This window comes from Gambusia affinis, linkage group LG14, assembly GCF_019740435.1.
Source record: "Gambusia affinis linkage group LG14, SWU_Gaff_1.0, whole genome shotgun sequence".
Classification (NCBI taxonomy): domain Eukaryota; kingdom Metazoa; phylum Chordata; class Actinopteri; order Cyprinodontiformes; family Poeciliidae; genus Gambusia; species Gambusia affinis.
Window position 1 is genome coordinate 2,449,646 of NC_057881.1, and position 25,627 is coordinate 2,475,272.

General features: G+C 39.4%; 1 protein-coding gene across 1 annotated transcript; it reads right to left on the minus strand.

The window, feature by feature from the left end:
- atp1a3a (ATPase Na+/K+ transporting subunit alpha 3a) lies at positions 1-24,696 on the minus strand. The gene is made up of 23 exons (XM_044138421.1): positions 24,295-24,696; positions 15,584-15,697; positions 14,845-14,904; positions 14,372-14,575; positions 11,819-11,932; positions 11,377-11,511; positions 11,179-11,296; positions 10,167-10,255; positions 9,684-9,863; positions 7,632-7,830; positions 6,373-6,617; positions 6,082-6,274; positions 5,420-5,595; positions 4,860-4,996; positions 4,559-4,709; positions 4,290-4,458; positions 3,957-4,111; positions 2,889-3,012; positions 2,590-2,735; positions 2,273-2,403; positions 1,663-1,764; positions 1,348-1,439; positions 1-1,230 (listed from the first exon to the last, which is right to left on the minus strand). The coding sequence occupies exons 1-23, from the start codon at positions 24,298-24,300 to the stop codon at positions 1,202-1,204; spliced, it is 3,069 nt and encodes a 1,022-aa protein (XP_043994356.1). The 5' UTR covers positions 24,301-24,696; the 3' UTR covers positions 1-1,201.
- Positions 24,697-25,627: the final 931 nt, after the last annotated feature.

Below are 25,627 nucleotides of genomic sequence, written 5' to 3' on the forward strand. Positions count from 1 at the left end.
TAAGAGTTGGTCACAGAATTTATTCCCATTTTTTGACATAAGTCCACACAAAAACAAACTGGAGATCAAGCTGAACAAGAGAGATCCTTCTGTTTTTATTTCATTTACTTCTCTTTTTTTAATCTGCTGCTGTTTCAGGAACTAAGGTACAGGTGCTTATTCTGCATTTTTCATAGATTTAAAGAATGAAACTGGAGAGAAATCTCTTTTTCCTAGGACACAGAAAGATTGTTTTCTTTATTAACTCCTGACCAGTGAGATCTGGTCAGGAGTTTAATAAGGACGGAGGGTTTCCACAGTGTTCACAAACAGACAGAAACTGGGACAGATCGACAGGAGGGTAAGCAGAAGAAGGATAAGGAGGGACGGTGTGCTTTGTCATGTCCGAATGAAAACAAGCATCTCTCAGACCCACTCTGAACTTAAAGAGAAAAAGAAACACAAAACTTTTACAAACAATTGAGTTTTTAAAAAACACGCAGTCATCTATTAGAAAACAATTAACAGAGAAGAATTCAGGGATGGGGGGGGGGGGGAGCGGAGCCTTTCTTCCACCCTGCCGGGGGCGTCAGTGAGCGCTTGGCTCACTGGTGAGAAGAGGAGGAAGAGGAGGACGGCAGTGAGTAAAGAGGAGGAGGAAGAGAGGAGGGATGGCAGTGATTACGCAGCTGGATCTGGGCCGTTCGACTCCAGGAGGTGGACAGAAACGGGACGTCCGCTCCGATCCGGAGGCGGGCGCGGGAGCTGCCTTGGGTTTGCAGAGGAACAGTCGGGTTTTTTTTAAACTCGTGGATCGAGATGTTTGCGGAGCACCGAGCAGCGGCAGAATATCGAGCGCACTAACGATGGAGGAACAATGTCGGCACAAACTGTGGCTCTGGCAGATTAGTGCTGTACAGACTTTGGCTAGAAAAAAGGACAGAGGGACGGAGAGGATGGGGAGGGGCTGTAACAAGGCCGCGCCTCCCCTATCCTCAACCCTTCTGCTGTTGGTCCTCTCGTTGTCTTGGCAGTTGTGTTTTTAATTTAGAAATGAACATGGGGGAGTGAAGAAAAGATGGAAGGATGAGTAAACATTTCTTTAATATTTTAGAGAAAATGAAAGGAGCAACAGATGAGTGGATGGAGAAGGGAAGGCAGGGACAGAGGCAGGGGCGAGTTTAGGGAAGGATGGGATAGAAGCAAAGGATGCTTTGATGATTTAATAGTAGGTCTCTCTTTCCACCCAGCCTGCAGAGACAGAAGAGGAAAAAAGGAACAGAAGAAGAGGGAGCCACCAGTTACTGACTCAGGTTTCATGACTGAAATGAGCCTCTGCCATCAAAGTGGGCGAGGGGCTGGACTCACCTCCAGGGTTTCGGCGAATGATGAGTTTTCGGATTTCATCGTAAACAAAGATCAGGAAACTGAACGGAAACGCACAAAACCACCAGCTGAGCCTGCGGAGAAACAAGAGTCAGGGTGAGAGTGGATCGGGACAGTAAGGCCCTCGAAGGGAATAACAAAAACATAAATAATAATCATAAATCACTGCACCTTACTGAGCTGCTAAAATAAGGTAGGAAATAAGAATTAAGACTATAGTAACTGGATTTAAAGAAAGAAATTGCCTTTATCTGAATTTATTGTTGCTGGTTTGAACGTGTAGTACAGGTTTCTTACTTGAGTGGGTACATCCGGAGCCCCACGTCCAACCCGGGGCAGTAGGACATGAACGCAGCCAGAGCTGTTTCCTCAAACAACCCAAAGATCAGAATCTTATTCCTGCAAAACAAAGGAAGGAGAAACAATTTGAGCGATCACAGGTAAAATGCAATGTTAGGAGAATTTAAGATGTAGCAGGAAATCCAGAGTAACAGAGGTGAAAGGAGGAACCCAGAGTTCAGTCAGAAAAAAATTAAAGTGTGGACTCGTCTCAATTTGCTCTGTAATCACATCCTCATCAGGCTCTAAATGCTGTCAGAGAACAGCGCTCTGCATGTTGGAACATCTGGTTTATTACTGCCACCATGTGGTCGCAGCGAGGAACTGCATTGTTTAAAAAGCTGATCGAAAGCTGGATCTTTTTTCAGATTTTTTACCTGCGACTAAGCTCAGACCTGCTTGATGTTGATTGTTAAATAAACTTGCTGTTCAAGAATTTACTGCCAATCTACTGGAAGATCTGTAATCATCTGAAGATGCAAGCCGTTTCTTTTTAAAGAAAGCTTTTCATGATCAGAATTTTCTATGGTGTATTTTTGTCAACGCTTTGAGATCATTTCATTCTCACTTCATCCCCTGCTGGAAGACGGAGTTGCGTCTGGTCTTGCAGATGATGACGTCGGCCCACTGCACCACCACGATGCTGACGAAGAACGCTGTGTGGCAGGTGAACTCTACGATCTTCCGCTGCTCATACGTCTGGCAGAAAAACAGAACATGTTCCTGTTTCAGAGCTGCTTGTCTTCACACCATCATCACATCAGAAAATTACAGTTGGAAAACAGTTCTTGTTTTGTTTTTCATGTTTGTTCCATATGGCTGATATCAATGGAGAAGTCAGAAGGCCAGCATGATAACAGAGAGATGGCAGGAGGAAACTCGTACCCATTGCTGGCCGTAGCTGTCCTCCAGGTCGTTGTTAAAGCGATCGTCCCAGTTCAGCCGGATACCAACAAGCCGAGCCGGCAGGAAACCATTTTCAGCCATGATAACAAAATAGCTAAAGAAGCCACCAAGAGCTTGGATCATGCCTGCAGAAACAGCATGGCATGCTTGTTAGCAGAATGCTAGTTAGCTTTCTGTGGAATATTAATCAGAAGTGATTAAACAGAATAGGATTTACTGCACTAAAACATGTGGAAGCAGCCCAGTGTGAATATAGTTAGATATAGAAGATAACTCACCAATCTGTCCATATGAGATGCTGATTAGCCTCTCGTTGACCAGTTTGTCCCTCAATGGGTTCCTTGGCTGGCGCTTCATGATGTCACTTTCTGCTGCTTCATAAGCCAGAGAAATAGCAGGAACCTCAAACAGAACAAACATGGTTTATTCGTCAAACTTCAATCAATTTAATGGAGACGTAAACAAACATTTCATTTACAGAGAGAGAAAAAAAATCTAAAATGTTTACATGAACAGTTTCAGATGAGCAGAAGAAGCAGTCACACTTTGTTCAAAACAAAACCAGCTCAATCGATCTTAAACAAGTGAATGAGCTCAATTTGAGATTTTTCACCAAAGGGACAAAATACTTAAAGTTATTTTATCATTCAGCTGCCCAAACATTTTTCTCATCCTGTGAGAACAGGAGCCTGAAAGCCGTGTGCCTCATCAATAGTAAATGTACCAGAACTGTAGAAACCATATGGACGTAAACAGGACTCAATGTTAGAAACAAATCTACAACTCTATATGTCTTAAATAAAGAAAGACAAACAAAAATATACCACGACTCAGATCTGAGCTGATAAAAGTGATAAATTCACTGCTGTAAGAGCAAATTTAAACCTGACAGATGAAGAATATTGTTTATCAATTTTCTTTATTCTTCAGACAGAAAAAGTAACATACCATATATAAATTAATCTTTTCATTAGCCAAGCTTTAAGAGTTGGTACTTTAACTAGTGTTCCCACACTCCTCCCCAGTGTTGGTTCTGTATTATTCTTTAGATACCACTCCATTTATATGAGGCAGTACTTACACAATGACATCATGATAAAATTGTTTTTGCAGTTTGCACCCAATCTGTAGTTACACACAATAAGCCGTATATTTCCTAGTGACTCATTAATTGATATTGTTTTATTTACAGCTCATAGATTTTGATTCTCTTTGCATGCAAACATATTGTTTAATCCATCAAAGTGTGTAGAAATGCTGAATCTGTGGGAAAATGTGGAACCCAACAGTGATTTCTTTGCACTAGAGTGAAGAGTTTGGTTCCCTGACTGGCACTTTGTTCTCACCATGTCGGTTCCCAAGTCGATGCAGAGGATGGTGATGGTACCCAGCGGCAGTGGGATGTTGATCAGGATGAAGAACAGGAATGGAGTGATCTCTGGGATGTTGCTGGTCAGGGTGTAAGCGATGGACTTCTTCAGGTTGTCAAAAATCAGGCGTCCTAAAGACAAAAACATGACAAGTATTTAGTCAGGGTCTGCAGACACAAAAGGTTTGGACTGTAACATAAATCATATTTACAATATTAAAGCCATTTTAATTGCTTTTATTTCAAGTTCATTTCCCAACTTTTTACTTCCTCCAATCTCTAACACCTGCTTTGTTTTTAAATCACACACCTTCTTCCACGCCAGTCACAATGGAAGCAAAGTTGTCGTCCAGCAGGATCATGTCTGCTGCTTGTTTGGACACATCAGAGCCAGAAATCCCCATGGCAACGCCGATGTCTGCCTTCTTCAGGGCCGGAGAATCATTCACGCCGTCCCCTGTCACAGCCACGATGGCTCCCTGTGGAGGTTCCACACATTCACATTATTAGACCAAATATACAACAACAGCAGATCTACTAATAAACAATTAGAATAAACTTAATGTTTGTTGACTCTACCTGTCGCTGGCAACCTTCGACAATAATGAGCTTCTGCTGTGGGGAAGTTCTAGCAAAGACTATCTCTGTATGGTTCTTCAAAATATCGTCTATCTGTCCCTGAGTCAGGTCTTTCAGATCTGTGCCGTGGATCACGCAGGCCTTGGCATCGCTACAAAACAAAAACAATTTCAAGCAACAGTTTACTCCAAATGATAAACATAGCTGTCATGAATCTAATTCTTACATGAACTAAATAATCCCTCATGTTTTTCATCAATGGAATAAGATTAGATGCATAAATGTCGGCCTGCTGTATGACCTGGGGTTAACTTGGCTGACAGGAATGTTGAGACGAGCAGCGATGTCTTCCACTGTTTCATTGCCCTCAGAAATGATCCCGACTCCCTTAGCAATGGCTTTGGCTGTGATTGGATGGTCACCAGTCACCATAATAACCTACAGAACAGCAAATAATAGGCATAATTAAAAAATAATTTACCAAAATAAAATGAAATATTAATAAGTTGTTGAACAGAATAGGAAGCCTTTCATTTAATGTTAGAAATCACGGATACATAAAGAGAGCAGAGTTAATCTTCAGTTTTAAAATGATTGGACAAATACATGATACTAAAGATACTCCTCTGAAATATAATTTGCCTAATAATTGGTCACATAGTGGATGCCTTTCTCCTCACAGCACTTTGGTCTTTTGTGGTAGCATAAGCTTCGTTATAATTAAAGTTACAATGAATTTGGACTGCAAATTGTGTCAAAGAGTATAACTAAAGTAGAAAACAATGACACGTTACAAATGTTTTAACTGTGCTGATTTGCAGGATTTCTCTAATTTTAAAGTTGGAACTGAAAGGTTTTCACCTTGATACCAGCGGAGCGACATTTTCCCACAGCATCAGGGACGGCAGCGCGAGGAGGATCGATCATAGATATGAGGCCAACAAAGCAAAGGTTGTCTGTTTGGAAGTTGACATCCTCTGTGTCGAAGGAAAAACCTTTGGGATACTTGTCCTGTGGCAGGAACAGGTGGCAAAAACCTGGAAGAAAAGGGACAGAAAAAGAGAACTGTAAATATGTTTTGAAAATGTTAATGATATCCTTAGTATAACCAACATACAAATAAAATTACAAAAAAATTCTTACATTTTAACTGACTAAAACAAGAAAAGTTTGGTCTGGATTGACTTTGGATAGTGAGAAAAATTGTGCATGTGTTTTGTATGAAAAATCTGGTTTCAAGAGTAAATGTTTTCCAAATTTAGGCAGCAATCAAACATTAGATTGAACTTCATAACAAAACTCTACAGTTTGAAAATCAAGCACTTTCCAAACCTTGAAAACACCTAAATGAAATATAAACATTTTCTAGGATTTCAAGCATCAGTACAAACTGAATATACTGTATTTCAGTAACTTCCAATCTTTTGATTGTTCCTGTGTCATTTCGCTTTATCACACATCATTTATTTACTAACTTGGTTTAATTTCTTTGGGTCTGGAATTAACTTGGGGTTTATTCTTACCCAGTACTCTCTCCCCCAGTCCTCCCAGTTCCAGGTAGGCATTCTGGAAAGCCTCTTTCAACTCGTCGTCCATTGGCTGCTCTTTGCCCTGGATCATGATGGTGGAGCAGCGATCCAGGATCCTTTCAGGGGCTCCCTTCATCACCAGCAGGTAAGAACTTACATTTCCTTCCACAGTTTCATGAACTGAAAGCTGAATGGGAAAAATATTTTGTTATGTGTTTAATAAAGAGTCGTTACAGAGTTTGTGCCTTCTGGTCTGTCCTAGTCCAAGAACTATTTGGAGTCTACCTGATACTTGTTGGTGGAGTTGAAGGGGATCTCAGCCACCTTCTTGTACTTGTCCCTCATGCCTTTGACACTGCCGCAGGATAACTCGATGCACTTGAGCAGAGCTGACTCAGAGGCATCGCCGGCTACATCACGTTTCAGGATGGGCAGAGATTCCTGACCGGCCTTGAACACAGCACGGTTGCACAGTCCAGCAACACGAGCCAGAGATACCCATGTCACTGAACTTTTGTCAAAAGAAGAACCTGAAAGGGTCAAAAAGAGACTACTTTATCCGAAGTCTGGGTGTTTCCTGCTACACAACTAAAATCTGGTTTCTTATCTAGTCTCTTCTACACAGAGTTCTTGAGAACTCAATGCTCTAAAACTAACAGGACAAACAGCGGTTCAGATTTATTGTAGATTGTTGAACGTATAAAAACTTTACCAGCAGTACATTTTGTGAAGTGTTTGGATTTAAGATTTATTTCAACCTCTTAACTGTCATGGGAACTGACAGCTAAGAGGTCAGCAGGTCTATGAGGACCTGCTGACCTCTTTAGGCACCTCGGATGTAACAAGTGTTCATGGTTTGAAATCAGATGGATAACATGCACGGTGTGTGTGTGTGTATCTGAAAAATGAAAAGAGAAGAGTTGAGCTTCAGTTTTACAATAAAGATATTCTTGTAAAAATAGGTCACATGATAAAGTTTGATTTTCATATCAACAAAAGTAATTATATTCCTTCGTAAAATAACTATTTTTTAATTTTGCTGTTGTCTTTTAGTCTGACAGTGTTGATTTGAAACACTTTTTTATTATTTATATGGTCTTAAATATTGATTGAAACAAAGCTTCCAGTCAATGTTTATAAATCTAAACCAGAGGCCTGTAATGAATTCCTCCTCTATTGAGAAAAGCATTTAAATATGTGAATTAGAGCAGCTGTCTTGGGAATCCATTTAATGTAAAAATATTTTTTTATGGAAGACAAAATGAGAGCCTAATGAGAAAATGAGAACATATAATTCATCTTACAAATGCTAGGCGATGACATCATCATGGTGCTAATTGGTTATTGATGTCATGAGCTACACATAAAATACTATATGTAATATTTATCTTCAACAAAGTCTTAAAAATGAACAAGATTTATTGAAGTTCATAAATCTTGTTCATTTGGCAGTGAACTAGGAATATTTGAATTCAACCTGGTTGAACTCAGAACTAGTTCTTGTTAAGGATTAACTGGAACTCCTCCCAGTCCATAATTCTCACCAGACTGGTCTTCAGTCGTGTCAGCCTCGTGGATCTGATTGTCGAACCACATGTGGGCCACGGTCATCCGGTTCTGGGTCAGGGTGCCGGTCTTGTCGGAGCAGATGGTGGAGGTGGAACCCAGAGTTTCCACAGCCTCCAGGTTCTTCACTAGGCAGTTCTTACGGGCCATTCGCTTCGCAGTCAGAGTCAAACACACCTTGAAGGACAGAATGATGCCAAAGAGGGAGGCAGAGGAGGAGACAAACGGTGGAAGAGAAAGATGGATAGATGGGGATTACAACAAAGAAAGAAAAGAATAAAGATAAATTAGTGTTTTATTTGGGAAACCTGACATTAGAGGAGCATCTGCTTGAGCAGAGTTAATTAGTAGCAAACTAAACCAAATAAGAAACAGCCCAAACGAGAATCCCAAGCAACTTTACTCTCCTTAACAGCTCAGCAAAATGCACTAATATCAAGAATCCTTCTGAGAAGTATAAACAGCCAATAAAGCGATGCAGAGGCATGACTGAGTGAGGTGACACAGCAGAACAGCAATGCATTATGGGAAATGTGTCAAACTCGAGGCCCAGAGGCCAAATCTGGTCCGTCGAGGCCCAATCTAGTTTTTTTTGTGGCCCTCTGGACTTCAGGCCCACATAAATAGAACCTTAAAGAAAACAGCTGTGTGTTTAAATATTATTTTATCAGTCAATTCAAACCAGGCAAATTACATCAATCAGTCCCTCCAGTTTTCCATGACTGCAAAAATTCATGCAAAATCAACAAAGCCCTGCATTATTATTATAGTGCATAATTGTGAATTTATTACGAATTTTCTCCAAAAATGGTTTAAAACTTTGGGATTTAAGCAATGCTAACTCCCACCTGCAGGTGGCGGTGTTTCTAACTTGCAGTACTATGCTGCCTCAGTCTAATGTGATGTAAGGTTATAGTCTGATTGATGTGGCAAGTAACAAAATGTGACATTTACTGATTAACTGTCATACATAAGCATAAGTACTGCAAAATTCCATGCAAGTATTTCTAAAGTAGCACCACAAAATCAGTGATTTTGATTGCTAAATATCACAAAAACAATTGCAAAATCTTGGAGGGACTGACCAGTGTGAAAATATGATTGATATTTATAATTTTAAGAAGTTCTCATTGAATACAGACACAGCTATTTATTAATATTTTAATTAAGAGGTTAAAAGGTTTTAGCAATACATTCATCATCTTGATATGGCCCAAAATGAAAATGAGTTTGACACCCTGGCATTATGGTATTGAGCCAAGTACAGCAAGGCCAAAGGGCCAAACAGAACAAGCCAAGGCCGAGCCAAGGAGGCCAAGTTCAGATTATCAAGCTAAAAAGTAGCAGACCTAATGTCATTACATTAACTAGCTGTTGTCATTGCAGAAAGCCCCGCCCTGGTCTGGAAAAGAGGGGAGAGACATTACAGAGAGGAGAATGGACAAGGAGAAACACAAACACACAATCACATGAGTGCTTTGGTATAAAGACACACAGAAAGAGAGAGAGAACTGAACAGATTCAGCACAGACAGAAAAACTGAGCCAGACACAAAGTTACAGCACAACAACACAAAACTAAGGGGAAAAAACACACCACCGGACAAAACATTCAACAAAATCACTGCAGTTACAAAACACACTGAAACAACACAACAGACTCCAGTCACATAGACTGACAATAACAACAAATCTACCAATGTTCATTAAAATAGCTTTTTAGTGAAATGGTTTTCCAAGTGCACTTGTGTTTGTGGAGCTATGCAAGTAAAAAGTTACCTAAAAAAGTAATAAATAATTCTTACAGTCACTTTTATTGCTATCAAAATACTACAGTAAATATTATGATAAAACTTGTAGTCCATATTTCCAACCCCTACCTACAACAAATAGAAAGGACAAGACACAAAAGGTACCTATAACAAAATTACAACTTGACAGAATCATTATAGAGATGATGTGCTAACCCGTCCGTGTTCTTCAAAGATAAAAACACCACAAACACTCAAACCAGTTTCTCTGAAGACTCACGGTGACAGTAGCCAGAAGTCCTTCAGGGACATTAGCGACGATGATGCCAATGAGGAAGATGACAGCCTCTAGCCAGCTGTAGCCCAGGACCAGCGAAAGGACGAAGAAGGTCAAGCCAAGAAAGACGGCCACGCCAGTGATGATATGGATGAAGTGCTCAATCTCCCTAGCAATGGGTGTCTGAAAAAGGATGAGAAACAAATTCTTGTTCAAACGTAGATCTTTTCTAAGAGTGCAGGCAACTTTATGCTTTAAGTAACTTGTTTTTAACCTAAAATGAAACAATGATCCTCATCTCTCTTTTTGAAGCTCAGATAAGCTGAAACTACTCTGTTATGGCAGAAAAATAAACGCACACTGTAAACCCCAAAAATAGAGAAACTGGATAAAGTAGGCATAAATGTTTGATAACCATCTTTAACTGATGTTCTGATGAGCTTTAATGCACCGCTGCAGAGCGCCTGCAGATGATGAAGTCATTACCTTGCCGGTCTCCAGGCCTGAGGTGAGTGTTGCAATGCGACCCATCACTGTACGATCACCGGTGCACACGACGATTCCACGAGCAGTTCCTAGAGAGAAGGTTAGAGAACATTGTTACACTTCTGGCATTAAACAAAATACAGGAAGTTAAAAACAGAAACTAATCAAAATTATTACATAGAATCACAATAAATGAAAGCATAAACAGCGTTGACTGTTTGATTCAACTTGAAGGCACGAGACATAAATTTTGACCACAAGAGGGCACCAGACGTAACATGTTAAATATAGCAGTGATTTTAAACTCTTGTTGAATTAGGATCATTATAGTTTTATCTTTAATAGCAAAATGCATTACAAACATATGAAGCTGAAGTTGGAAAACAATAATTACATTCACACAAATGTCAAAACATCCCTGTTGTTTTAAATACAGAAGTGCCTCTCCTATAAATTTCTAATCCACTTATTAGTTTATACAAATCATGTGTAAAAAGAAGGGAAATTTCATCCAGCCTATTATATGCTTATCCCTAGTTGGGTTGCTGGTGCCTATTGGTCAATGGGCAGGAGGGCGGTCACTCTGGACAGGTAACCCTAACCCTAACCCAGGGCAACACAGAGACAGACAGGACAAACAATCATACACACACACAATCACACATAAGAAGAATTTAGAGAGACCAATCAACCTGACAGTCATGCTTTTGGAAGAACCCACGCATGCACAGGGAGAACATGCAAACTCCAGACCTCAGGCCAGGATTCAAACCCAGGAACCTTCTTGCTGCAAAGCAACAGTACTACCAACTGTGCTGCTATGCAGCCCAAAAAAGGGAAATTGCATTATTTTATTTAATAAACCATGTTACTTGATCATTTAAAATAACGTCACTCGTCTGCTACACCTTTCTACTCTATAAATACGTTATACTCCTGAAAAGGTTGATTGTTATATCCATTAATGTTAAATTTATAAAGACCATTATAAACTTGACAGTAGGGAAGTTACCCTCGACACAATTGGTGGAGAAGAAAGCAATGTTTCGGGTTTCCAGAGGGTTGTCATGGGTACACTCAGGTGACCTGGTCTGGGGCTCCGATTCTCCAGTCAGGGATGAGTTGTCAACCTGGCAATACAGGAAAACCGTTTAAAACTAGTCAAACAGAGAAATTGCTAGAGCTTGAGTTTTTTTTGGTTTGTGCACACCTTGCAGCCATGGGAGGAGATGATGCGGAGGTCAGCGGGGATCCGGTCGCCTCCCTTCACCTCCACCAGATCTCCTGCCACCACCTGCACTGCATCGATCTGCAACTTCTCTCCCTCTCGGATCACCAAGGCTTGCTGGGAACGGAAGGAAGTCATGAGATATTTCATAGCTAAATGTTTTTAACTGACATAAAAAGAGAAAAAAGTTGTGGCCTCAATTGGTACAAAGGAAAATGTTTTACAGAAAAAGATTTAATGTAGAAACATCCGACTGCCATAAAAATCAGTTATGTGTGAAAATGACACCTTTAAATTGTGCCAAAGAAACGTTTTGAAAAGGTTTTTTTATTAAAACACTATGCAAACAGCATAGAAAGATTCATTATCTATATTTCTTAGAGATGTATTAAAAAAGCAAAAACAACAAAAATTTAACATGCACCTGAGGGACCATGTTCTTGAAGGACTCCATGATCTTGGAGCTCTTAGCTTCTTGAAAATATGAGAAGCAGCCAGTGACGACAACAACAGTCGAAAGCACGATACCCAGATATAACTACAGAGAGAGAAGAAGAGAGGAAAAAATAGGAGACTTTCAGATCTGATGTAAAAATCTGTCAAGTTAGATCACTTTTCTAATCTAAAAATATGTTGCATCCAAGCAGAGAGAAAAAAATACACCTCAGCAGATAAAGATAAAGAAAGGAAAATTATTTCAGAAAAATTTTAAGTTATAACTGAGATCTTCAAGTTGTTTTTATTGTATTAAACAATAATATGGTAAAACACATTAACTAACTTCTCAGATGTGTATATATGGACTAAAAGAATTATTGAAAAATTATAACAGCAAAAATTCTACAGTTTTTCTGTGTTTTTTAGACGCCACTAAGGCTTTTGATCGTGTTAATCATAGAAAACTATTTTTAAAATTGTGCCAAGTTGGTGTACCTAAGTATATAGTAAGATGTCTGTCCTACTGGTATGCTAATCAAACTATGCAAGTGAAATGGGACAACTGTATGTCTGCATCCTTTCATGTCAGCAATGGAGTCAGACAAGGAAGCATTTTATCTCCTATTTTGTTTAACTTTTATATGAATGATCTTTCTAAGCAGCTAAACCTGTGTAGAACCGGCTGCATGGTTGGTGATACTATTATTAATCATTTAATGTATGCTGATGACCTAGTGGTTTTTAGCCCAAGTTCAGCTGGTCTTCAGGAGCTCCTTAATGTCTGTTCAGCATATGGTGAGTTACATGATGTTAAGTTCAATCCTTCAAAAAGCACCATCTTGATCTGTCGCACTAAGGAGGACAAAAATAGACTATTTCCAAATTTCAAACTGTCTGGGTCTTTATTGAAAGTCTCAACTGAAGTGAAATATGGTCATATGTTGACAGATTGTCTGTCTGATGATGAGGACATTTACCGTCAGGTTCGGATGTTATACGCTCAGGCAAATATTCTTGTCCGTAAATTTGGATTCTGTTCGGATGAAGTGAAGCTGAACTTGTTTAGATCATATTGTACATCACTGTATACTGCACATTTGTGGTGCAATTTTAAAAAAGTCAGTCTTCAAAAATTGAAGGTGGCTTACAATGATGCACTTAGACTTTTGTTAAATAAACCCAGATGGTCCAGTGCCAGTGAACTGTTTGTATCTGCCCGAGTCAGCACTTTGATGGCTGTCTTGAGAAAACGTATGTATAGATTTATTTGTCGCTTAAATGAGTCTAATAATAAAATTATACTACTGTTGGCAAATGTTAAATATAGTGCAATAAAGTACTCATCTGTACTCTGGAGACATTGGTAGGATAGGATTGCCTTTTGTAAGGTTAGAAGTCATGTGTTTGTATTGTTTATTTTTTGTACTTTTTATTCTTTTATTGTCTTTGTTTTCTCTTTGTATGTAATCTGGACTCTGGGTCTGTAATAAAAATCTATCTATCTAACTTCTCAGAGTCCTGTTATCTATATTTGTTTGTGGCTGGTCATCGGAGCATGAACTCATGTTTTGGTGGATAACAAACAGACTCATCCTGGCTCAACACTGCTGCTGTTTCACCGACTCCTCCCTGCAGACTGACCCACAGTATTTTGTCTGGTCATGCTGTGTGCGTCAGAACCGTTTAGCCTCTGTTCTCAGCTCTGTTCTGTGTTCTGACCCAGCATGGAAACTGTGCTGACCCGACAACATCTTTCTCTTCACCAAACGTTCCAAACACCAGGAGTCACCATCTCCCTATGGCGGCATAAAAATGGACGCTAACAGGATGGTGTGTGTCAACTGAAAGACGGGCCAGTTGGCAGCGTCGGGACACACAGCCGACACACTCATCCCAGAGGACTCTGCACAATGATCTCTGACGAGATGAGGGGAAACAGAGCAGCAAATACTCACCCTGAGACTGACACTTCTTCACAACTATCAGGCAGAAAATTATGACCACTGAGGGAGAAATTGAAAAGCACCGACACTTTCTTCAATATGACACCGAATGCATATATTGAGCAACAAGAAAACATTTTCTTCTGAGTTGATTGTTTAGAAGCAGAAGAAGACATGAGCACAACTTCCATCTTCACAAAATGTAAAAAAATAGGAGTGGTGTCAGATTTTAGCAGTTGTAGGATTTCTCTATTGTCTTTTGTAAAGACCGCACACTATTTCTCCTGCTAGCACTAGACACACACATTTGTTTTGGTTGTATTTACCCAGAATGCTCTGCGTTATAATCTGCACAGAAGTCTTATGGCAGTCAGTTTTAATTAGTAGTATGAATGACCATCCCAAAAACAACAACAAAAAAGATTTAATCAAAGATTGAAATTGAACATCAAGACCTGCTGTGTGAACATATCCTGATTCAGTAATAATATGCCATAGTTCCACTAAAATTACATTGTAACAATGTTAGAAGCTGCATTTCCATTTAAAGCAACATGACTTGCAAGTATGAATGATTGTGACACCCGTCCACTTACGTTATCCCCAGGAGGATCGTCCTCTGTCGCAGCCTGGATGGCGTAGGCCAGGAAGCAGAGGATGGCACCGAGCCACAGCAAGACAGAGAAGCCACCAAACAGCTGACGGCAGAACTTGACCCACTCTGGAGTGGTGGGGGGTGGGGTCAGGGAATTGGGTCCGTCCCTGGCCAGAAACTCTGCCGCCTTGGCATTGGTCAAACCCTGGGTGTGGTAAACACAGAGAGGGGATGTATTACCAATTAGTAGGAAGGTGATAGAAATAAACAAACATGAAAACAAATCACCAAAGAAACGTTGAGCCCTGAAGCAAAGCATTTAGGACGGAGAATATGTGCTTTTAAACAGAACATTTGTGAAGAAAAATTGAAGGGGATTCTGAAACCGATGTCCTAACTTAGGTGAAACTGTTGTAGTTGTCCTGAAACAGGAAGTTTCAGACTGATCTGTGTGGTTTGAAGTTAATATCTTACCTGAACGATATCCGTGTTGTATTTCCGGCAAACCTCCTCAACGGACATTTTATGTTCCGTCTGCAGAGAATACAGATGGGCAGTGAATTTAAAAAGCTCTATAAACGGCAACACTCAGAAAGAACATTTCAAGACTTACTGATGAGTCACATTCACCTGCTAGCACACAAACCTGAGCACTGTAACACTCTCAGGATCTTTCCTAAGATAGCTTGAACATAGGATGGTGGGCAGATGGAATCAAACCAACAACCATCTTCCAGCTGACAGATAAATGCCATCAAAATTCATGTCAACAATTCTTATATAAATTCAAAATTTGCACCTGAAAAACCACTAAACATAAGACAATAAATCCTTGTTTTTAATTTAGCAAAGTATTTTTTTATCTGCTGTAACATTTTGATATAATTTCATCTGAAACATGGTAAATGGCTTTAAATCAACAGGGTATGCTGTGAGTTTGAACTTCTGCCTCAAAGAGAAATAAATCACACCACAAAGAGATTAAATTGTTCCTCCATGTTAAACCACACTCTGCAGCATGAGATGCTAAAAACATCTTCTATACAATCTCATTTAAAAACAGGAAGATCAGGAGGATCGTCTTGACTTTACTCATCTGGTTCTGATCATCTCTATGCTTCCACATTAATCTTTATTCATATAGTCCTTCATCAAATGAACCTCTGTAACAAAGGTGAATGCTGAACATCAGAAACACAGGAAGTGCACGTACGATGGGTACTTCTTTCTTCAGTTCATCTAAGTCCTTGCCTCCCTTCTTCTTTTGCGCCTCCTTGTCATCCTTGTCCTGTGTGGTGGCCACCCTGTAGCTGTCCGACCGTCCATACTGGAACACACAAAGGCCAAAAAGCTTTTTTTAGTCTTTCATAGTAGAGAACAACATCTACTAATCAGGAACAAAATATAAGAAATGAGGAACGAGATACCAGGCGATACAATCAGGACACATACTGCTGGTTGGTGAATCTGACAACTGATCTTGAGAGGATACAATATTGATATCATATTAAGATGACATGAGAACCTTCAAGTTGAGATCAAAATGTGGAAGGAGTCTTCTGGAGTGAAAACAAGAACTAAATGTTTTCAGATTAGGTGTAATCTGCAATTTATCCCACCATCATTTCTGATTCTGTTTCTGTTGTACAGGCTGGGATGGAAGGAAGATAAAAGTTACACTGACCTGGAAAAAGAATATTCAACTTAGACTTGGACTACAAATCTTAAAGTAGTTTATGAAAACATACAATATAGCCAAGTCTGCTGAAACGTCCAATCATTGATTTGCTGAGGAGATGCAGACTCTGAACTGGGGATGAACTCAGACCGTTAAACTCAGAGTTCTTTTTCAAAGTAGAAAACCAAACACTCCATGTCATTCTAGATGTTATATTGTTTACTTTACAATAACTACATACAACTGGTGTTGATTCAACATTATGACTCAGAAGATCTTGGTTAAAATGTAATCAGTCATTTGGAAATATTAGTCTTAAAACTGAACAAATATAACTTTGGGAGAAAAAATAAAGCAGCAAGAAGAGATGAGAAACCATGAGCCAAAAAATGAGGATTTTTAGCCTCAGCTGCCCTCGTTTCTATGCTGGTAACCCCTTTATGCAGATCTAAGTAGCTTTAGATCTGCAGGTCACCTCCAGTTAACATAACATTGAAAATCAAGCACTTGATGTCATTTAATAAAAAACAGCTTTTGATTTGAAAACCAACGCATTTTCTTTCCTGTTTTTGGCCGTTTCATAAATACTGCTACATAGATAGAATTACATATAAATATAAGATATACAAGACAGAAAACCTAAATCTAAAGTGTCATTTGTCAGTATGATGGGTCACTTTGTATTGATCAGTTGCAACATCCACTTTTGTCAGAAGAAAAGAATATATTTAAAATTTATTATGAAATATAATTTACTTTTTCCGACATAGTTGCTTCTATGGTAGCTTGATCTAATTATTTGCCCAACCTTGGATTAATAAATGAAATACTGGGTGTAAATGAAGTATTGTATAACACCTCATTAATGACCAACTAAGTTTGTAGTCCTGGATTTCAGAGGAAACATTTAATTTCAGTATTTCCCACATTTCTGTTGGAAGTTTTATTGCGCTCTCTTTGCACTGACAGAGGAACATCCCGTGGGTTCCTGCAACAGAACTAAAATACCAGCCGGCTGCTGATAAAAACTGCTTGTCCCTCAGAAACCAGAAAACGGCACAAAGGAATGGGGACAAGAGAACCTTTTTTTAATTCTCAAAACTTGGTTTATATTCAGTTTATAGGTTGTTTAAGATTTTTGACAACTTTATTTACTATCAAGAGGCAAACCAATTTTAAAGAAATTCATTACAATTTATTTCACTTTTGCTTTTTCAAGCTGCACATAAAAACATTATGCTTTGCATACAGCACCAATAATGTAATATAAAATGTAAATTTTTATTTAAGGGTGTCATTTAACAGAATCTGGTGTCTGTACATATGTGGTATAATTAAAGTCAACTTGCAGTTTGTTTGTGGAGAGAAAAATGGTGAAACTGATTAAAGCATATATTTAGTTTTTTTTGATGAAAAAAACTAAATAAAGAAAAGATTAAGAAACTAATACTGATGAACCTGATGAACATCTGTTCTTCCACGTCTATGTGTGAACACATGGATTTACAAACACTGCATGTTTACGTATCTCTGGCCATCTGTCAGAAAGTGTTCTGAACCCTGGACAGTAGCATGTTTACTACAGCCACAGATTAACCCACTGAACAACAATAATCCTCCTCTGTCACTCTCTCCTTCGCTGCCTCTGCATTCGTAACAAACACACATTTTTGTGCTGTAGTAAAGAAAACAATTAAACATTTTGTCTTAAACATTTATTTTCTGCAAAACTATAACTTGCTTCTTTATATCTAACTTAAGCTGTCAAATTTGATAAGATATTGCAATTTGTTATTCTGTTAAAAATTTTTATTTTTTATTTTACCACAGAAAGAATAGCACAAATTGTGAGCATAAGAATAATTTCCTCACACATTCTGGTAAAACACAGGGTAAAAACTGTAAACTGTACTGAGATTCTAGCCTTTTTGAAGATTAAAAAAGTTATCTAGTTTTTCCTGGCTGTTTCTCGTTTATGATATTTAGAAATTACCTGTCAGGTTAGGGTTGCCCTGACCCCTTGTTGATCAAGTCAACCTTAACCCTAACCATCACATGCCATTATTTCTAAATGATTATGCCTATTGGTGACCCACTGGCAGACCGCCCTAATGCCCCTAACATCGGGCTTAGCAAGTTTCCTAGAGGAAACTCTGTTCTGTATGCACTGATGCCTATTCTTAGTAGGCACATGCAAACCCACACATGCAAAAACAATAAATGAACAATCAAGTTCTGGGGTGACTTTCTGTATCCCTGTTCTGACACTCTTCCCACCAAAATTATCTCAAATCTACAAACTTCTCCAAGAACATTTCTCGATCCCATAAATTACCATAAAGCTGAATGGAGGAAGGATCTGATGATGTAACATACTTGTAAGTCTGAGAAGTCTGTTTACATGCTCAGGAAAGATGACAAATGAGGAGATGCAACCTTTTCTCTCAAGAAATTGAGCAAACTGTTCAAATGTTATTACACTTTAAGACTTAAAAACAAGGTTCACACACAGAAACATGAAGAATCCTTGTATTCATCTGTTCTGCTGGTGAACTGTATCCAGTCCAACATGTTATATTTCTGAGCCGAGTCTGAGGAAAACTGGATTATCTTTATTAATCTGCAGAAATCAGGGGTCAAATGTTAAGACATCAGACAGAAATATTTTATGGCCATAACCCAGTTTGGACAAACAGGAGTTTCAAAAGATAACAATCCACTACCAGCAAAACCTTTATCAGGTCTTTACATCAGCAGATAAAGTAACAGCAGCCTTGTTGGTGAAGTATCTGCCAGCTGGCACTGATGCAGCTGGTATTTAACCCATTTTTCAACCTAATCTGATGATGTTCCAGTGATCAGAATGTCACTCTCCTGGTTCTGAGTCTGAATGGAAGCTCCCGTCGGTGTAGCCCTGAGAACAGAGTAGTAGCTCCGGTTGTGCCACATTAAATAGATCATAGTTCTGCACGCAAAAAGAAATGGATTACCATACAGCTCAGCGAACTGACTGACCTAGAAAATATTGAAGGACTGCTTGCAAAACACACATAGGCAATAGCATAAGAGGAGTTCTTCATCATCAGCACCTCCCTTCAACCTCCCGGTTTGTTTACACTCTCCTCCCTCCATCTGCTTCAAGGCTCTCTTCCACTCATCTGCACTGAGGTTTAAACTGGAGGAAATCGTCTAGACCAGTGGTCCCCAACCACTGGGCCGCAGACCGGTACCGGTCCATGGACCAATTGGTACCGGGCTGCGCAAGAGATAATTAAATATGTCCGTTCTGTCCGTTTATTTTGAAAATACTAAACCGGAAGCTGTCGGTTACGTCTTGCGCGTCAACATGCAGCAGAATGAGTAATAAACAACGGCATTGGTCTCGATCCCTACGGCGCGCACCCCTGGTAAGAAACAACGGCCTCTGTCTCAAGCCTTACAGTTGTGATTTTTTATTTTTAACTTATGCTTTTAAGAGATAAATCTCCAAGATTTATTTGTGTAAAATATTCAACAGCTAGAGCATTTCTTTCAGTGTGGCATGACTAACAATAACGTGAAAAGAAATTTGTTCATGATGAGTTGTAACCAGGGCTGAAACGATTCCTCGAGTGATCAGAGTACCTTGATTATTAAAATTCCTGGAGGAAAATTTATCTGCCTTGAAGCTTTGTTAATTTATGTTTTATTATTTAGTGCACTGTGTTCTGGCCAGGACTTTACTTGCATTGCACAGTGCTCTCACTTCCACCTGACAAAAACCAACCTGTGTCATCATAAAGTCAAATTTTCAAGTTTGGCCTGGGGATTTTATTGATCCATGACAACGTCCGGGTTTTTGTTGATTTCGGGGGACCAATAAGCATCCTTAAAATGACTGGCACGATGCCTGGGGTACGGCAGCCTCTCTCCTATGGGAGCTGCTGGTTGAAAGCAAACGGTGGGAAAAGCACTGCAGGAGTATTTATACAGGTGAGCAGATAGACTGAACATGGCGGGCTGCTGAGTAGTTGATGGTTACAGTGTAAGAGTAGCTTTACGAACAAAACGCACAATAAATTTCATATCATCCCAGTCTGAACAAACGGGTGGCAGAGCGCATCGTGGCGGTAGATAGCTGGTAGATGAGTTTCTGAGTGTGATGGACAAAGGTGCCGTAAATATCCTGTATTGCTCCCCCCATTCTTACTTTCGTCCCCTGGTCTACCGGTTCCCGGTCTTACGTTTGTCTTTCTCTTGGTCTATTTCCTGCCCACCACCCCCATCTTACGTTCGTTCGCCCACCATCACCACCCCAAACACCCCACTCCAGGAGACATTTCCCAAAATCTCAAACCCAAAGCTTGACAGATATGGGGCAACGTGAGACTTCATCGATTAAACTGACTGAAAAGGAATACATGTGAAATGTTTTCTCAGTTTTTCCACTAAAAAGTCTTTCATACTTCAAACTTGAGAGTAAGAGATGTTTGAATTGTACTGTGTTTTACATAAATAAATGTGTAAAAAAAAATCAACTGAATTGTTTTTTACTAGCATTTTGTTTTTACTAGCTTAGGAAACTTCAGAACAGGACAATGTCTTATTCAATTATTCGTCAGATTCCTCAGATTGCTCGATAACTAAAATAATCAGTCCTACTGATGCTATCAAATTCCAATTGCTTGATTTACATCTTCGAAGCAACATCCAATAAAAATGACTACTTTTAATGCTTGAGGTCACTAGTAAAGTAGGAGGCCATAATAAAAGTGTTGAAAGGTTTTAGAGATATTTAGGCATTTAAGTAATATTGTTTATTTCCTAACATGAAGAGATGTTCCAGAAGGCATAGGGATGGTTTGGAAAACCTCAACGTCACTGTGCTGTTAAACAGGAAACGGAGTCAAATGAGTCACACAGCTTTTCACAAACTGTTCACTGCACTGAGAGCAGAATCAGTGACATTGGTGATCAACAATGGGTGATTTGCAGTTGTACAGATCAATGTGGTTTCTTACACTCTGCCTCACAGATGGAAACTACAGAGGGTCCTGAGGCTCAGAGTGAGTATTAATGAAATATTGACTGACTGAAGCAATTACACAACAAATTATATGAACAAAAGAGAATCCACTAGTTGCCATTATGACTTCTGTCCATCACTGAAGAGTTTGTTCTCAAGTTGCCAAAAAACTGAGACTGTGCTGGACTGTCTGACATGTGTATGCTGGCAAACAGTCTACCTAATGAGCAAAAATACTTAGGGAGGGGGCAAATGCCAAATTAGCACTATCTTGAATATTAAAGAGGAGGTTTTCCCAGCGCAAAATCTCAGTTGATTATTAATTGAGTGAATATTTTAGATTGTAAATTTGCTTTAAATAGGTAAATTCAAACATTTCCACCTCAAATTCAACAGCACAATCTATAAGATTTCTTATTTTAAAAACAATAAAAACATTCGTTTAGGATTAGCAGCTCAGTTCTCATTCTATAGCAGGGGCTGATCTGTACAAGGTGGCTGCAAAGCTAATGATAATTAGCCCAGTCTTAGAGGAAAACTAATATACTATGTACAGAACATAATGTAATATGTTAACTCAAACATATTTTGTATAAGCTTACAACATTTTTTTTTAAAAAGTAGTAATGGATTGAAATGACATTTGTCGTGAACTGAAGTGACCTGGTGGGTGAGTCTGTCAGTCAGCCCTCTCTGTCAGCAGAGCAAAATGGGACAGTGGCTGATTTTCAGACCCATGCAGAGGAGGATAGGATCAGCAGATGAGATCAGTTTCTTGGATCACAGTTCTCCCAAAATTAAGGAAACAAGAGCTGAGTTATTTAAGCTAGCTAGGCCACACGAGAAAATGTTGATTGCGTCACTTTTAAGTTGGTTCGACTCTCATGGCCTGGCAGTAGCTGCTCAATAGCTGAAACTGCTAAAGATGAAAACAATGTAGCATATAGATGAGCAAAGTGAAACTCTGCCCAGTTGTTAAACAACTTTACCTTTTGTGTTGTTCAATCTTACACTGTATGGGTATACTTTTTAAATATTTTATTAATAACTGAACATCACCAACCAAACAATCTCATTCCTCAGTAAGTTGATTACTAGTGAGGAATTTGTCTATTGAACAGTGATTTATTTATCTATAGTGGTACTATGAAACACTTCACAGCCACTGCTGCCTGATGTTCTGTCCACATACGGACTTCTATTTGTATGAAAATATTAACATTGATAATAATCTGATTTTGTGATTGCCATAAGAAAAGTTTATCCAGAGGAGTGCTGCAGCATGAACTCTCGGCTTCACCATGTATGGATGACATGGTGTCAAAGTAAGTTTAGCCATAAAAGAGCGCTGGCTGTGTTAAATGGATAAACACCATGCTGTGAATCCCACACAGTGGTTGGCTCTCATCTTAAAGCATTCCCACAAGTGCATCATGGGACTTGAGCAGACATAGTAACTTCAGCCTGGCATTTGTATCAATGGTTAAACCTTTACATCACTGTATCCTCCATCCCATCTCAGTACCACAAATATTTCCCAGCAGCAGCTTTCTTCCACTTCCTCCATCCTTGCCAAGTTGCACTCTTCTCAAGGTGAGTCTTCGTCCTCCCATCTCTATCACTGTTTTATTTGCATCTCCTCTCTCACTCCATTCATCCGACGGTAAATCAGAGAACATGGGAGTTTCCACTTACCCCCTCCACCCCTGAGCTAACAAACCACTCTCCATCCTCCACCTCCCGCTCTTTGACGAAGTAGCCAGAGTTGTGTGCGGTGTCCCCCTCAGGCAGTCTAGTGGACATAGTTACAAACCGTGACAGAGCAGCGGCGATACTCTGCTCTAGTCTTCTCTTATCCCAACCCTCTACAGCTGGATATGGAGCACAAGAGAAAGGACTTACGGGTTCACACAGTTCCCTACACTATATATTCTTGCTAGCCTAATTCTGATTTATCAGAATACAAGGAAATGGTGAATAATGACCAGTGAATCAGGAAAAAAAATGGACCTCATAAAAACAGCATGGGATATAAACGTGATTTCATAAAGCCTAACTTTGGGTCTGGATCAAGCCTCAGCCTGGTTTCATTAGGCATCAGGGATAAAACAAGACGATGAGGGCTACCCTCAATGAGAGCATCTTCCTCTGGGCCCCATCAGTCAACATGTTTAGGAGCGTGGGGGTTTAGAGGGAGGATTATCACCTCTGAGGAACCATTTTGACGCACTTGTCCGTATTGGATACCCAAAGCGGAATTGTTGCTTTGTTACCTTTCAGTAAACCCAGCCTCATCCATGGCAGCAACATCACACACTGTTGTATTATGTAATGTATAAATGAGTTAGTACTAAATGGCGTTTGAGGAAATGAAAAGGGAAACAAACCAGAGGCAACACCCTCAGTAGAGAAGGGTTGCACATTTAGGCAACTGTGTAATTTTATGAATCTTTCTGCTTTAAGGAGAACAACTGAAAAGAAAACTCAGTATGGGTGAGCAGGAGTTTCTGCAGCCAATCAGTAGGAAAGACTAAATTCGGCAGCTTGCAGGTTACATATTAGTCCATAACTATGCTTTTGCACATTCATTATCTCCGACTATGTGAGGTATTCAATTATGGCTTGCTTTTGGGAACGCGTCTGCCTTTTAGGTCGTGACCAATAACCCCAGATTGCTTTTAAGATCGCATAAAAACAACCCAGAGAACCTCTGAAGTCTTAAAATGTGTGATAAATGAGGTGGCAAGCTGTGTGAAACACAAACGCCCTGTTTGGATGTGGAATAAATGTACCTGAGCTTCAGTCTGTCTCCCTAGGTGAGAATGGAGACTCCTGCATTTAACGTGTCATTTAGGTGAGGTTGTGATAAGGCTGCTTCAGTATGGATGAGTTAGAAAGCTGCAGCATATTCCTCCACAAAAATAAAATGAATAAAAATGAGTCCAGGCAATCCATGCATCCCCCACTTTCATCCCAGTTAATCCCCGTCTTCATCGTTACACCCACTGACTTGGTGTTATTAACAGCAAATACCTAATGTAATGACTTTTCTGAGAGAAATCAGATCTGTTTGACTGCATTACACTTTCGATTAATAGCTAACCGGCCTTGTACAATGTCATTCTAACATCATATATTCATTTTAACCCTTTCATCTGCAGACTTTTGCCGAATCTGTGCCGAACAAACAGCCGACATTTTTGCGGCGGAAAGCCGAAGTAGCATAAATAATGTTTCTTACCCCCATTGTTGAGCTGTCAGTCGGTTCTCCTCCAAAAAGATGATCTCAGACTTGAACCAGAACGTCTGGATTTTAAGACCGGAAGATGAAACTGAATTATAAGGGAAAAATCGAGCAACCGTCTTAAAATGTCGTCTGTAAGCTACCGTTAGATAAAACTGTAATGTGAAAAATCCGTTAACTGGCTAAAAGAGTGTAAACTGAAATTTTTGTGAGTATTTAACACAAGGTAAATAGACAAGGCAAGGTCTCATTAAACGCCTCGACAAAAAGCTTCACCCTCATTCAAAGGGAGATGAAAAACAGCTCGTTATAATTTTTTCGGTGTAAAATTTAAAATTTATCGCAGCCGTTGGTGACAATTTACTAACTGTCTCCCCGCGAGGCGAAAATGATGCCGGTGGAAAGTAGAGCCGGCCAGCAGCCTTCTCTCTCCCTCTCGGATGCCGTCTCCCTCCGAGGTTGCAAGAAGCCTGCCGTGATACTCAAAGACCTCATCTCCCGACAACAATAACTCTCCGCAAAGTAAATAGTTCCCTGAATAACTGGCAAAGGCAAGTCTATTAAGTGGCAAGTTTTCCCAATTTAATTGATTTATAGCATTATTTATATAACATTAACTGTGATTTGACAAGTTTAAAGACTGCTATCTGAATATAACTATTTTGTCATCAGTGGTGTAGGTCTGGATTGACTAGTTTGATGTCTGATGGTATTCCATAAATAAATACATTTATCAAATATAATTAAATTGTGATCTTTAGGGCGTGCCATGGTGGTGTAGGGGATAGCACAACCCATGTTTGGAGGCCTTGAGTCGTTGACATGGCTGTTGTGGGTTCGACTCCCGGACCTGACGATATTTGCCGCATGTCTTGTGATCTTTGTGGAACCAGTTAAAATTATTTCTCCTACAGATTTAATAGCTTAGCAAGTCATTTTGAAGTTTCAATCACAAACTTCAATGTATTTGTTTTGGTTTTTTTTATTTGACTTTTCACTCTGAAAAAAGGTGTTTAACAACTGTGGTATGTAGGTCAATATCTCACAAAATCTTCATCAAATTTTTAGAATTTGATGTCCAGTATGCTAAATTGATTAACTAAAATAGTTAAATCTAAGTTAAAAAAAAAACAAAACAACCAAAGTCCAAAGAAAAAAGAAATATTAGGGAAAAAACTGGCCTGCTTGGAACCAAAATTAATGAGAAACAAAGAATGATTGTGTTTTGCACAATGTTTTACACCCCTTGGAAACTCTAATTAGACTATAATTTGATTTGCTGAATTAATCAGTAGGGATCTATAGGAGAAACCCTTGTCAACATTACATT

Coding starts and splice junctions, on each gene's coding strand:
- atp1a3a (XM_044138421.1), bottom strand. Junction 9,864..10,166: donor CAGGCCTGGAGACCGGCAAG/GTAATGACTTCA, acceptor ATCCTTTTTCAG/ACACCCATTGCTAGGGAGAT. Junction 2,736..2,888: donor CATCTCATATGGACAGATTG/GTGAGTTATCTT, acceptor CTGTTTCTGCAG/GCATGATCCAAGCTCTTGGT.